This window comes from Augochlora pura, chromosome 10 (genome assembly GCF_028453695.1).
Source record: "Augochlora pura isolate Apur16 chromosome 10, APUR_v2.2.1, whole genome shotgun sequence".
NCBI classification, from domain to species: Eukaryota; Metazoa; Arthropoda; class Insecta; order Hymenoptera; family Halictidae; genus Augochlora; species Augochlora pura.
In genome coordinates this window covers 25,154,080-25,169,497 of record NC_135781.1, presented here as the reverse complement: position 1 = coordinate 25,169,497, position 15,418 = coordinate 25,154,080, and the positions used below count along the sequence as shown (strand labels likewise).

At 45.7% G+C, this 15,418-nt stretch overlaps 1 protein-coding gene across 1 annotated transcript in view; it reads left to right on the top strand.

Moving 5' to 3' along the window:
• Positions 1-15,418, top strand: part of LOC144475484 (chondroitin sulfate proteoglycan 4-like) — a 44,402-nt gene that overhangs the window by 19,427 nt on the left and 9,557 nt on the right. Inside the window, exon 4 of the mRNA XM_078191442.1 lies at positions 6,787-7,003. Coding sequence (XP_078047568.1) covers positions 6,787-7,003 — 217 coding nt within the window. The remainder of the gene's footprint in view (positions 1-6,786; positions 7,004-15,418) is intronic.

Genomic DNA, 15,418 nt, shown 5'->3' with positions numbered 1-15,418 from the left:
CGCCTGTTAACGATTGGCAAACAGCTTTTTATCGCGTAACTAATTCCACGGGCTTCCGTCGCGTAGCGTCGCCTCGCCTTGTGTCCGGGACGGCGGATCAAATAATCGCGACGAGCGCAGTGCCGCCCGCGCTAATTTACGAGTCAACAATTTTTGCCGGCGAGGCGAAGAGTTTCTATTTATCAGAAAACCCGGCGACTCTTTTTCCGGAGCCGGCGTTTCTTTTTATAAATATTTGTCGGGCGCCCGGATCACCGGCTACCCGTGATTCACCTCGTATTTTTACCCGACACTTTCAACCATTCTCTCTCTTCTTTCTCTCTCTCTCTCCTCTCTTCTCTCATTCTCTCTCTTTCTCTTTCCCGGGTTTTTCGATTTTTGTAAAATTGATGCAGGTCTCGTTAACGCGCACGGCGATCACGGCAATCGAAAATACTTAAATTTCTGCAGATTCGATTGCGTTAGCTCGGAATAATAAAGCGAAACATCGCGCCGACATCGAGCCCTCGTGCGGCCCACCCTCGTTCCCATTCTACGGGCGAGAAAATCCGGTCAATAAAGTGGGTGTTACGCCGTAACAAAAACTAAACCAATATTCGATCCTCTTGTTGCGCCGAGAATGCGTAACGCGTGCCCTCGCCTGTTTCCATCTGCAATCCACGCGCTACGCTGTTGCGAAAACATGAATTTTTTTTAGAAACCCCCAACATCCACCGATTCTACTCGAGGGTATCCCGATGAAATATTTCTCGTCGAGTGATCCGACATTGTTTTCCCGTTTCGATCAGCCTCGTTTCAAGGCTCGACGCGGATATCCGGAGAATCGTCCATCGTCCAATCGACGGGCCTCCAACTTTGCATCCACCAGTCAGTCAATCGTTTCCTTATCCGCGAACGGGACAGGACAATCGACTGCCGTCGCGGTTATCCGCGAATCCGACAACGTTCTTATTGCAATTCGAAAATTGTTTCTCGAATAATTGCACCGAATTGAGCACAAACGAATTGAAACAACGATAATTGTTCGATAACTAAATTTCTTCGGTTATTAAAACACGAAGACGTCAGAAGCTCTTTTTCATAAATTTTTTAATATAGTATCATGACAAATTTAACCCTTTGACTACGGCACACTTTGTTACGCACCGATCGTACCATACGGCAGGGATTGTGTTACGATGTGCGCCGAGAACGGCGAATTTTTGGGTAGGGATGCATTTTTGTTAAAACATATTTCAATAATCAGAAATCTGAATTTTACTATATTAAAACAATATTATTTATTTTCTTGAATCTGACTTGGCATAAATATCTAATAAACATTGTCTAAATAAAAAATAACAAAATATTTAATAATCAAGTAAGGTATCAAGCGCCTCTAGGCGCCCTCCGTATCACAAAGCCAAACTGCGCTGGGCGCCTGAAGGCGCTCTCAATATCACAAACGCAAAATTTCTAAGCGCCTATAGGCGCCCACAGTAGCCAAGGGGTTAATTAGATTGTTGGGAAGTTCGTTTCGCATTCCTTAGAGATCGTTTCTTTAATCCCTTATCGAACTTCGAAATTTCGGAACGAAATTGACTCGAAGTCACACACGCAACCTATTATTTTGAATTATCTCGCACAATAAATCTTTTCAATTTTTTGCAACTTTGAATTCTGATCTGTTTTTATCAAGCAAATTCAGGCACACGATGAACAGCGATATTCTTTCCTTCCTAATCAATTATTGCAATCGACAAATTTCCGATAGCAGTAACTGCGAAGAAAATGGTACGTCAAGGGGTTGACGCTAGTACGAGCGAGCTCTAAACGCAAACAACGTGTACTGTTCTCTAACAATTAATGATGAAACGATCGGCGTGAAAACGTAACGGTTTCGTTACGAGGTACATATTAGCGCGGCATCTAAGCGCGAAAACGGAAAGGACCGAAAAGTGGCCTTTGCGTGGCCGAAAACGTAAAATCCACTTAGCACAGTGGCGCGTGGTCTCCCCCGAATTCGTTTCCGCGCGAAGTGGCGGAGAAACGGTTGCCTCGCGTCAACTCGAATTCGCTGTGACTTGCTTGCGTTCCTCGACGAAAAGCGGCGGGGCATTACGCACGGGAACGTGAACGTGGATGATGGAATAGGTGCTGTCCTAATACTTTATGCGCGTTTCAACGTGCGCGTCCCGCTAGGGACGGCGAGGAATTATGATGTAGCGCGTGTGCTGTGTGGCTGGAAAAGTACTTGTCTTTGAAATCCCCGGCATAAGTTTCCTTTATCGAATGACGTTTCCACGACTACGCGGGAAACACAGAGAGCGGGAAAGAGAGAAAGTGAGAAATAGAAAGAGAAGGAGAGAGAGAGAGAGAGAGAGAGAGAGTCCGTTGTCCCTGGTAGTAGGCACACAACGTCGAGAGCCGGCCCCGAAATCAATAAAAGTATATACACTCGCATACACACCCGGCCGGAGACGTCGGTGTCAATGTTCTATCGCGGAACATTCGATCACGGTAACGTCCAAATAAATCGAAACGGTCTTGAAAGCGGCGACACGGGGAATTATTTATTTTATGACTCCGTTTCACGGTCGCGAATATCTGGAATAGTTCTCGTCGAACGTTTCCGATATTACTGCCGTCGCAGCGACGAAAAATCGCGATATTACAGACGAAATATCTGTCGCGCGTCTGCACGCTTTCACAGTGTTATCGACGTGATATCCGGCCGTCCAATCCCACGGATACAGCACGCGCAGTTTCATTATATTAACGAAATCACTGGTGCTCCGTACCGGGGATCGCAATTTTTCCAATTTTCGGTTCGACCGCGGTCGTAACAAAGAACAAGATAGTCCATCGAAATAAACTTGCGGAGTCCTGCCCCGCCATTCATTTCCCGATACTTCTCCCGGACGCATCTTCCGGTTAATAAACGCATTGTTATTCGTGTTATTCTGTTCTGCACTTCGCTCGCAATACTTGACAATATTGTGTATCGTGTATCGTGGCGAGAGATTAATAACTGCCTGGAAATATTAATCAAAACGGAAGCCTTCCAGAAGTGTGTTTACCGTAAAAGGAACACGTATTCGTTATTACGTGTCGACGAGTAGAAAACTTGCGAACAATATTTTCAATAATTTATTGTTCGGACTTACGTTTCAAAGCTACATATTTGTTCACGCAGTTTCTAAATGAAAATATATCTACCCCGTTTGTGCATTGTTCAGAAAGTCTCTTGCTGCATACGTTCCACGAATTTCAGTGTTTAACTTGTATTTAACTCGTACGAATCAATACGATCAAGTACGTAAATCTAATTTATTTGATAGTTTAGCTCTACACAAGTCTGCTCATGCGCAAGAGAATCTCATATTTAGAGATCGCACTGCCTGGCAACATCAATCGCGCGATAACCGTAAAGAACCTTCGAGACATCCTAATATTATCAATCATTGCCATTCCATCTCTCGCACATGCTTTAATCGGTCGTCATCCGATGCGGAATACCACTCTAAATCGAATACGCGTATAATAGAATACCAACTGGGACTATGAATCGAACACGACGATAATATAATACAATACCGACCACGACTGTGAATCGCAAACAATGCATGTCACAATGATCGCATTAACTGAGGACAGAAAAGAGTGGAATCTTTTCGAAAAAGCGACATGTTCAATCGGCGATTAGGTGCGGCGTAACGGTCGGTTCCGCAGGATTAAAGGGTGGACTGATGACGGGCAAGAGAGAGAGAGAGAGAGAGAGAGAGAAGAGCAAACCGTCATTTATTTGGCACGTAGATATTTCCGGAACAGTTTCCGGTCGGTGTGATTCGCAAAGTGGACACAGGGACCCGGCGCAGCGTCGAGTCCTTAAAATCCCCGGGGATAGGAGCATAGAGTTGTCGGACACGGGGACGTACGGCGCGCGGCTTGGTCCGTTTAGCGGTTATCCGCAGTATCTTCGGTCGCTTAGGAAAAACCATGCTCGAAACTTCTCCAATTAATGTAATCGCGGCGCGCGCGGCCGGATCACGTAGAACGGGTAGCTGCGGCGGGGTTTGCGGGATGAGCGATTCACCGCACTGTGAAACGGGCCCGGTTTATTGCGGCACCGCCGCGCCAGAAAACCGTCCTCGCGATCCATGCCGTGTACGTAAACACGCCTCGATTTTCCCTTATGCGACTCGTGTTACCTTGCCACAGGTGCGTCGCGGCTCGTCTTCCATGGCCCAGCTCCATGCGGCCCCGCGACAGCCACTGATCCGTCATAGAAATACGATCAAGCCCGTCGGAGCAGCAGTGCATGGAATTCCCTTTACAACGAGAAAACGAAATGTCTGCCGGAGTTGATACGTTGACGCGTCTTACCGTCTGTCACTCTCCCGCTCTCTCTCTCTCTCTTCCTCTCTCTCTCTCTCTCTTTCAACCCACTGGCTCACCGCCCACACCTGCCTGTTCGACGGAAACGTAATATGCCGGCGTAGAGTCCGCCAAAGACGAATCCGTCGCGGCCTCTTCCGCGGAACTGTCTCGGATTAGATAACAGTTTGTTACGGAATTCTATCCTGAGATTCCATTTTTGATCATGCCACGGCTTTTCTCGCTCTCTCTCTCTCTCCCTCCACCTTGCACCTTCAATCGGAATCTCTACCAATTCGTGGCAGAACAATTCCAGAACGCGACAAAAGTTGGCCATCGGTATCGTAACGCTTTCTTCGCCTTTACCCTACCAAAGGTATTATATCCTAGTCCAAAGAAAGTAGGAAATACGGTTCGCCTTGGTTAAACAGCGACTCCGCGAATCGAGGGAGCTGAAATTCTAGAGTTGAATAGAGTTTCACCGAGTTCCAGCCGCGCACAGTGGTGTGCCGAAATGGGGGAACGTGATTAATCCCCAGCCAAGGCTAAGCGAAAAGTGTATGCAGAAAGAAAACGCGATTGACACAGGGTTTACACGGGTAGGAGGCTCCCGTCGCGGCACGGCGCGAGCACGGCAAGCACGGCTGTTAATTGGGTGAAGTGGGAGTCGGTGGAATTTCAGATTGAAGATTTTCGAGGGCTGCCGCCGGTTCGCCGAGTTTCCACGGAGTTCGGAGCGAGGGATAGGAATAATAATAAGGAATTTAAGTTGGCGGCATATCATTGCCACGAGGCAACCCGCTAACTACGCCGGATCCAATCAGATAAATGAACTCGGGCGCGACGCGACGCGACGCGGCGTGGCGCAGCGAGGCCGGGCGCAGGAGGGTGCACAGGCAGGCGTCTCGCAAATCACGGCACCGGGAGATTCGATAGCCTACTTTGCTCGTTGCCAGCCCCGAAACTGAGATTATCTGGCCATCAACCTCATCAAATGCGGTTTGCAACTGACGCTTTCATTACGGGGGCCGGTGCTCCGGCGTGGGTCCCCGTCGGCAAACGACACCCGGAGGAAAACCCGTGCCAAAGCGTTCTCGCAACCCCTCGGAGGGCTAAGAATCGTCCGGTCATCGGGGTTTAATATCCGCCGGTTCGTTATTTGCTCGCGCGTGAACTTCGCTCGAAGGAAATTGCGAGTCCCGAGGAGCACCGCGGATAACGGCTCGAATAAAACCGTTTATGGTATTGTTCGCGGATCAACGATTATCCCGTGAAGCTTCCTCCTTCTCTCGGGTCTCGATCTCGCCTCTCGCCGCTGGCCGTTACGGGCCAGACGATCCGCGAACGAACTTTCCAATAAAATCGCATCGGGGACAACCGGGGAGTAATATCTTCGATTGAAAAATTGCGCAATGCAAATAGCTCCGAGAATTTTCAACGCCCCATCCGCGATTTTCTCGCGCGACACGTACTAGCTCCGGCTTCTTCGCAATCCGCGCGCGATCTTTCTTGATCGTTGGTCCGAAAGCAGTCGGGATCCTCGCGTTTGATTTTCCTGCGAAAAGACGTTTGATAACGCGCCGAGTTAAAGGGATTCCTTGAATACTTTCTCGAATTTTTTTACAGTTCTGTAGCGGGCAAATATAATTCTGAAGCGTGGCTGTAAAACAAATTCGAAACAATCTTGAAAATATCTGCAGAGTTTCCGTAAATTTTCAAAGCGGAGATGTTTCGTTTAGGTAATATCGTTTGGATAGTTTCGAATTATTTTGTGATTTCGTTTACGGGATAATTACGTCTGTATATATTGAGGATCTTCTAGGTTCGTGGAGCTATCACGGCGACCATTTTGTTTTGCTCAAAGATTCCCATGATGAAACTACTACAACTTTAATAAAATACATATTTTCGATAAAAAAAGCCATGTACTTTTGTCTACTAATATCGAAACCGATTAAGTTTCTTAATAATGTAACAGGCTAACGATCCTTACAAAAGATCATTCTAGAAATATTTCTTTTCGCAAAGATGAGCTCTACCTGATGCTGACAATCGAGCAGCAAAATAATGATCGATACAGAAAAGAACGATTACGGAGGTATTCTACCCAGCTCGAGTAGTTCTGAACTTCTTTACGTGCTCGCGGGGACAAAGAAAACTCGGCGAACATTCCGCAGAAATTCCTAAGGATGACTTTATGGAGAGGAGTGTATCGCGGACGGGGAATAATTTGACTAACGCAGAAAACTATAGGCGTACACCCGTAGGATGGGTACCGTGGGATGGGTAGGTCGCTAAGAGGGTTGTAAACGTCGGAACCTTCGAGGATCGGTGGTACAGCGAATTCCACGAAGGGACGAGGTTAACAACGATTCTGAACCGCCCCAAGAAATATTCGTGACACGGCACGGAATTCTCGGCTGTTCGCAGGGCACACGGACTACTTGAGGGGCTGCATGGCGGACATAATCTACAACGGTGCCAGGGTGATACAGTACGCGAAGTCGAGGAAGGGCCAGTCGGAGGTTACGACGGTAACGTGGGGCTGCTCGCCGGAATTCGACGCGACCAGGAGCACGGAAGTCAGCTTCGTCGAAGACGGCGCGTTCACGGCGATCCCGAGGCCCATTCCCCGATCTGGATCGAGGTACGTACACCTATGGCGCTCTTTTACCTTTCCAATTACACCCACGTTGCCCTCTCTCTCCCCAGCCACTCTACTACTACCAGTCTTCTCTCTGTTGCCGAAAATTCTGTTAAATTCCCTCTCAACATTTTGAACGTTTTCCAATGCAAGTGGAACTTTGGCAATTTTTCTGTGCCACTGTTGTGCTCGTTGTTTCTGCTCGCGACTTTTTCGTGTTATTCTATCAGCAAGCTAAAGGACAAAACACGTGCAATTATGTTTCTTCATTGGTAAAGTTTCAAAAAATTGTCACCACTAAGAAGAGTTACCATTGATGAAAGTCGACAAACCTAGAACCCTGGCAAAGTTTCTTTCTGCTTCGAATTTTTTTAACAAGATAGTTTCAGTATTGTATTACAATTAAGGAAATTGTTGTTTAATAATGTTGTTAAAAATGTTTAGACTCTCAAAGAACTGCGAAAGTGCTCGCAGTCAGAAAAATTGACTCCGCGGGAGGTCCGACTAGAAAAATCGTTACGAGCCACCTAGTCACCGGTTAATAACCAAACGAATCAATAACTCCCGACAAAAGCGTCGTTACCATGTCGCCCAGCCGACCTAGTGTCAATCACACGTCGAAATAATCAAATTTCGCCGGCGGAAACTCCCAGAGGATTTTAACGAGCGACTACAGCCAGCCTTGGAGCCCAGTTATACCGCTTCGCTCCGTAGGGTTCGTGCGACTATATCCAGCCTCGGTAAGGAAAGGGTTAACCGAGTTAATTGGTCCTCGCCGCGCTGATAACAGAAGCAGAATTGCTTCTCGTTGATTGCCACTCGATCCCGCGCAGCGTGGCGCCGCTGAAATTTATTACAACATCGTCCGCCGGCCGGTTAATGCGCGGCCATTGTTTGATCTTGCCAGAGGGGCACGATACGCTCCATGAATTCAATGAAATTGTTGCTGCACGGAATTAAAGTTTTCAGGCCTCCGACTCCGGGACCGGTCGCGCACCGGTTACTTGTTAATGAAACTGTATTTAACGGGAGGCGCGACTGCGGAGCACGCGAATCGCCCGAGTCGCGGGGCTATGCGGGAGCAACGGATTGAATTTCGATGAAAGCCGCAAGCTCGGGCGCTCCTGCGACCGTTCGCAAGAATTTATGGAAACAACTAGCCAACTAGGAATATAGAAAAACGAGGTGGGCAGGAGGGATTAAAACACGCGGCCCGCATCGTTTCCGGATCGCATTCGAAACAAGGCCGCGGGATCGGAGCTGGATCCCGGCAGGATCTCGACTGGTTTAACCGAGATCCTCGGTTATCGACTAGCATTTGCAAAGATCCCGGTTCCAAACAGTTCTTTAACCCCGCTAACGAACGTTGCTTCTCTCGAGCGCGGCTTCCAACGATGGAATCCCGCGGGGGTCGTCGTTAAAATGGCGCGGGAAGGTCCGAAACAACAAGCGTAATCGCGTTACGACGGTAGACGCTCGCTAATGGTTACAACGAGCTCTCGTTACGTCCTCGACGGTAGCACTTTGATCCCACTTTTCAGAATAACAAAGACTTTCGGGGACAAGGCGTTCGATTGTCGACCGGGAGTCACAATGGTAAACCTACCGTGGCGTCGCGTTCCCACACCCGCCGTCTTTGCTCCGAGCCTCTCCCTACCTTCGATAAAAAAAAAGCGACACTTGCGAAATTAATGCTGTTGAGAAGCGGAACCGCGAAGTGTCGACCGACCGGGTATTGAATAAATATTGAAAGACGCGGCCGGGCGCTTTCAGTCATTGATCCAGCAAGCTTGATAATAAATTTCGATCCACCGGGTGGTCGCAGACAAATCGCAAACCGATTTTCATTGCTGGAGACTGCGGTGTTTACTGCGTCATTGATCTTTTTACCGAGTTTATCTCGTATTTTATTATTTATTCGAGTTTGTTAACGCCGGAACTATCGGACGAATCAAAATTAATTATTTCCGATTTCTTCGTCGACAGCTCCTCAAATTATCGCAGCACAGATTATAATCTTGATGGTAGAACGTAATGTAAACGAGTCACGCCTATGCGTTGTTAAATGTATTATCAGCTTGTTCTAAAAGTTTGTTCGTAACTAACAAGCGAAACGCAAAATTAGAATAGTTTTCTAATCAAGCGAATAATGTGGTTCAACATAATTAACTGCACACCGATTTACGCTAATGTATTACAGGACGATATTCTAAAACTTTTTTCGCTTTTTTCTAATTTTGACAGTTGCATTATATTTTTTGTTTTGCATTATCTCGTAAATCTCGTCGATTGGAAGCTCGCGTATCAGCATCCATTCACATACTACTAAACATTCGTTTCTCCCTTCAATGATTGAATTTAGTTTTGCATTCTATTATTTATGTATTCATCGTTCCTAGCGGGAGATCGCGGATTACCATGCACACGATTAATATCCTCTTCGGCTTCCATTTGTTACGCACAGTCCATTCATTCTACTATCATCTTCATCTATTTTACCTATTCATTGAATTTTGTTTGATGTATTCCCTTTTACACGTATATCTTTACATATAAATTTATTTCTGTATCGTCTGGTTTGGTCTATTATTTTTGCTCGTAACAGTAAATCCGAAAAGCGACAGCTGTTTTGCACAAAGGGTTTTGTGCGGGAAATCGAATTGAATCGTCGAACATTTTGACAACTGGCGAACGCAGTGCACTCTCGAATCCGTAATCGTGCTAGATTTATACACTACAAATGTATACGTTTTCGGCGAATATTTGTCTGATTTCATTTTAACGCGTAATGTATTTTTAATTATGCGAGAGAAAATTACATAAAGCACGGTAGATTCGCACGATTTTAATATTTGCACAGCCGGGGGTTACATTATGATAATTCTTCGTTATTAAATCGCAGAAGGAACATGTGCGTATTGTTCTGCAATTATCATACGTTGATTTATTTGTTGAACAACTTTATTACGGGTGCAAATTGATATTACTGTGTACAGAAATGTGAAATAAATTCGAGAAATCGATTACCACGGAAACGAAGCTTTTCTGCAAGCAAACTTCATCCTTTCGAAAATTAATGAAATATTAAACAATAGATGCAATATACATCCAGAAGCTTTTCTCTGCCGTTCATAATTCCTGGGTAACTACGTCAACCGCGAAGATTACTTTCATCAATGACGAGCATTAAATAAAAATCAATTTGGTTGAAGTCGTAACAATTTATGCAACAACCTTTCCATTAGGTTTCTCTATATAAAAGCTGGAATTTCTCTTGTTAACGGGACAATAATAAAAGACTCATCTGCGAATAGGTATATTTAGTGTAAAACCGTAAAGCTTTCAAAGATTTCGTTTTCGATTCGAGCCGATACAGATTTCGGCGGTGGTTTTCGAGTAGGTCTGATTTTAATTGGTAGCCTTTTTGAGGCTGTATGAAAGGCGGAGGGCAAAAAATCGACGACGATTCCTGTATTATCAGAACTAATTGGACCACGATACGGTGCTCCGGAAACGATACGAACGCAAGAGCGAAAGAGAACAAGAAGTCGAGGGAGACTAAAGGAGAGAGAAAGCGAGATATCGAGAGAGAGAGAGAGAGAGAGGGGGGGGGGAGGGAGGGAGAGAGAACAAGGTGGAGAGTCTCGGACAACGACAATGAATCAGCGAACAATGCTGGGATTAACAATTAATGCGCGCGATAATTGTGCCACCGGAACGGCATCGATTATCAATAATAATTAATTACGATTAATCGTGTTCAAACGATACATGCACAGATCTCGTTTGAGGACCGGTGTTTCGCACAAATCGAGCGTTGGCTTGAGCAGCTTTGGGATCATTGCGGCTTGGCCAAGCGAGAAATCAACACGGAATCGAGCGGAGCGCGACGCGACGACGCGACACCGAAAGTTCAACGTTAACCGCGGCGTTAATTATGGTAACGCGTACTTTCCGAAACTGCAATATCGCGGGGGCGGGAACGACTTTTCATAATCGACCGGGCGACGAACTGCAAACCCGTTTCCCACGAGCACCAACTCCATTCCCGGGCTCAGGATAACGAGAGTTCGCCCGCCGCGTCCGTTCGGCTACGCCGCCTTTGTCCTTCGGAAATTAAAAGCCCCACCCCCGCAGATTCTTAATTCGAGGTTCGTTTCAGACACGGTAAACGCCGCTGCGAGTACCTGTTGCGTGCTCGCGGACCACTGTCGAAACAATGCGATCCTCCTCGACTTGACTACAGCTGCCTCCGACGGCCTTCGAAAATCATTGGACGACCATGCACCCTTCGGGAACTTGGATCCAACGGCCTTGGTCCACGGCAAACAGCCCACCCGAGACGCGGAACCCTCGAAATCGTCCATCCAGGACATTCTCCGCAACCTCCTTTATCGCGGACCGCTTTCTCTTCAGCCATCCCTACGAAGCAAACTCCCGGTGTACAAATTCATTTGCGGTTCGGTCTCTCTAATCTTATCTTAACGATTCCTACGAGAAACGGTCCTTGGATTTCGATGGAAATCAATCTTGGTATTGATTTTCCTATGGACGATGTACTTCAATGTTCTTCACCAAGATCGTCTACATTTGATCGTGAGTGCACGCTTGTATACAGATCTCCCGAGTTTGATGCTGGTTTCAAACAAAAGAACATTGCAACTTCTGTAGAATTTACCTGTCTTTTACTGAAACGACGAACGAACATCTTTCGGAGAAAATTCCAGTTCTTTTTGCAAAACATTGTAACGAGTCGCAGTGTATTTTATGCTAAACTCTACGCGAGGGAAGATAACGTGAAACTACAGCATGGCCGTTTGAATCTGTACGAGAGTACTTTATCTTATCGAATTCCATTTAACACTGGATCCTCCTTGTAGTAGATACAGCCGATTGCTTTACGACGACAATAAAATTGCATTCGCTCAAACTTAGTGCAGCGTCTGTTTTAATAGCGTGGTTGAGACGCAGAACGTCGCCGTGGAAATATTTCTACAATTCCAATAATCGTGGAGAAACAGGTTCGATAGTTCCAATGTCGATTCGTGTATCGAAGGCATAAGGTGATGTGATATCCCAGGGAAGGCCAGTCATATTCGTGGCGCGTGTACACGTCAGATGAACGATAGAGCTCCTTCTCGGGCGTCTTTCATTCGTCGGACATCCCGCACCGCGAACGTGTAAACAAGACGTTAATCGCGATCAGAGCTGGCCGGGCAGAGAGCAGTTTTCGTGGTCCACCCCGGCAGTCGACTGGAAGTTCGACGCTTGGCGGCCATTAATCCGGGCCGAGCATGTTTTCGCAGCAGTTTTTCGCCACATTTGCGCCCCGGGGCCCCGGCCGTTACGTCTAATTACATGGTACGCGAGCAACCGCTGGCTTTTTCTTCCACGGAAATCCGGAGCCATAGAGGTTTTCCGGGCCCTCGTTACAGTATGATTCATGCCGGAAACTGGCCGCCTCCCGGGTCGCCTTTGTCCCTTTGACGGCCTGACCCTGAAACTGCTATTATCGGCCGCTATTACGCGGGCTTGAATCGCAACCGGTGCCGACGATTTTCCAACTCCTAGGGAAATCGCGGCGTTCTGTGTCGCCCCCCACCCCTCCCCGGTCAATCGGTGGACGAAAGTGTTCGGACACGGAAGTTTCCCAACAATGGGAGCCAATTTTCTCCAATTCTGGGAATTTCGTTCTGTTTGAACGGGAATCCCGGGAATCAATAGCTTCCACGGATTCGTTCGTAATTATTCAGACAGAGTTTTCAAACTATACTCGGCTTGCAGAAAGCAATGATCGATGGAGTTATTTTTGTTTCGTCTATACCGTCGTTGAATTTCACACTCGCGACGATTTTACGGGAAATATTAGGATTGCCCGTTCACTGAATAAACGCTATGTTTATTATGCTGATTAAATTGCAGTTAAGTAAACATTTAATTTCATTACGTTCTTTAATCCCTTGAATAATATTATAAACGGTTCGTTTCATTATTAAAGTTTGTACATTTCTGAATACAGAGTAGCATTTTGTAATAGTTGCAGCTTTTCTAAAAGTATAACGTAGGATTACGTTGATCGTTTACTTATTGTTTTACGCAAACAAATTTATGGCAGATGTATAATAGAGCTAGTATATAAATTTTTATACGAAAAGGGTATGATAAATATTAATTTTTCATATAACGCGGAAAATGTTCGTTCATTGGAGAACGTTCATTCATTGAATAAATCACCCTAGTCTGTTCTGCTCTGAATTAATTTATCCAGGTTAAGAGAAATGGGATTAGTGATTTTTTTGCATAAAAATAAGCAGAATGGAAGACGATTCTTGAATCTCTTCTTTTAATTCATTATTTGAATCTTTCGCGTAATTGGCTCTCTTTTCTGTGGACTTTTCGAAAAGGGCTTGAAGTTTCTGAAAGGCATCAAGAAAGAATTCATCATCTTTTGCATTCAGCCAGTTCCGTGTTTTCCAAACTTGGACCAACCCCCCTCGCAATTTCCTCGTTCTCCCAAAATGGAAGGGACGTCTTCGAAACTGGCGGGTTTGAAATCAATGAAGACTCGAGGAGGACTGTAGGGAAGTTGGTGTACGCTCAGGATGATCAATTCTTCGATGACGGCGTTCGAAAACTCGTCTGCCGACGAGACGGATGCGTGGAGTAGGTTGGGAATTACGTGGAGAGATGAAAACGTTAAGTGGATATGAGAGAAAGTGGAAACATTGAATCGCTTTACCGTGGGCTACATCATTAAACGCTAATTAACGACTACATAAAATGTCGCACAATTTAAATATCGTCCGCTAGATAATTACGCACGAGCTTCGGTGCGTCGGAAATAAATGAAAAAACGAACGAAACTGAAAACGTGTAATTGCATTACTCGAAAATTCCGTGCCCGTGTAATAACGTATTCGTATTTCGATTCGCCGTAACTTTTTGTTATAAAAAAACCCCAATACGCGTGAAAAACCTGTGCAGAACAAAGCACATATTTGGCTTTATAGATATCGCATGGTCCAGGCCCACAGCATCATGACCAACATTTGCTTTCCCGCATGTTGTTATGAAAAACCGTAAACACCGGACTTGTTTATCGCACCAGCAAGAAATCGATTGATGAATTTCTAGTGGAACAACCCTGTTAAAACCCGTTATCGCAATCCACGACCGAAGCTTCACCGAAACGATATTTTATCCCGAAAATAGCTGGGCCTGTTGGCAATAGAAAAACTGGCCTCGCGCATGAAAAATATCGGGAAATATGGTTGGATCACGTGGACCGGCCTCGTGTCGGGAGAAACACGTGAAATAGAGACCTGTACGGGGACTAATAATAAAACAGGTAACCGAGCGGCGTCGCGAGCCGTCGGGGGATGCGTTTAACGTGGCTAAATCAATTTGGCGTCACGTTTCGCGCGTAACAGCTGAACTTTCCCGGCGGCGAAAGATGCAAACGGCCAGGTAATTCGAGCCGAACAGTTAAGAAACTCCGAATTCCGCTAACGCTCCGTTAACGGTTTAACGGGTCCATTCAGAGCGGAGTCGCAACCCGACGAAGAAGTCAACTGCGAAATTCTAACTCGATCGCGAATACCCCCGGCGGCGTTGTTACAGAGTTTTAGCGTTATTCTCTAATACCCGACACCATGGCTCGCTCGGCTTGGTTCGGGATCGGGTTCGGTTCGATCCGGTTCGATTCGATTCGATTCGATTCGATTCGATTCGATCCAGTTCGAGGTCATCCTCATTCATCGAATTTTATGCGGAGAAATTATTTCGCGGAAGCAATTCAAACTTCAATATCTCAACATCAGAATTCGATTCGCAATTATGGAAACTATTCGAAAAGCTCACAAAATCGAAGTAATTTAACTTGTTAGCTGTCACGCCAGTTATACGTCAGTGACACGTCTTCGATCACGACTGGTGACTTTGTATTGTAAAATATTCGAGCACGCTAAACTTTTTTAAACGCGGAGCCAGCGACAGGATCAAAACAATTTCAGCTTTCCCGTCCCGAAACACGTTGAAGTTGAAGCGTGACTTCTTAGGATTCCGATTTAACAGTGAATGTGCGCTTGAAACTAAAACTGCAATGTTCATTCTTCACTTCTATTCAGGACTCTTATCATTACTACTTTGACTCCACTACGAACCTTTGATCTACAGCAGGTTTGCACAATGGAATGTTACGAAAATGAAATTCTAATCCTCTGCACTCGAATCACGACTCTGTAACACCAATAAGATTTATCATTCTATAACTCCAAACAATTTTTATAATATCAAATTTATTTCTGTTTAATAAACTCTTAAAAATTGAAGAATGCCATGAATGAACTGCGGATATTATGCACTGTTGAGAAACATATGTACCTGCAATTCAAAACTGTAAGAGACAAATGGCTCTTA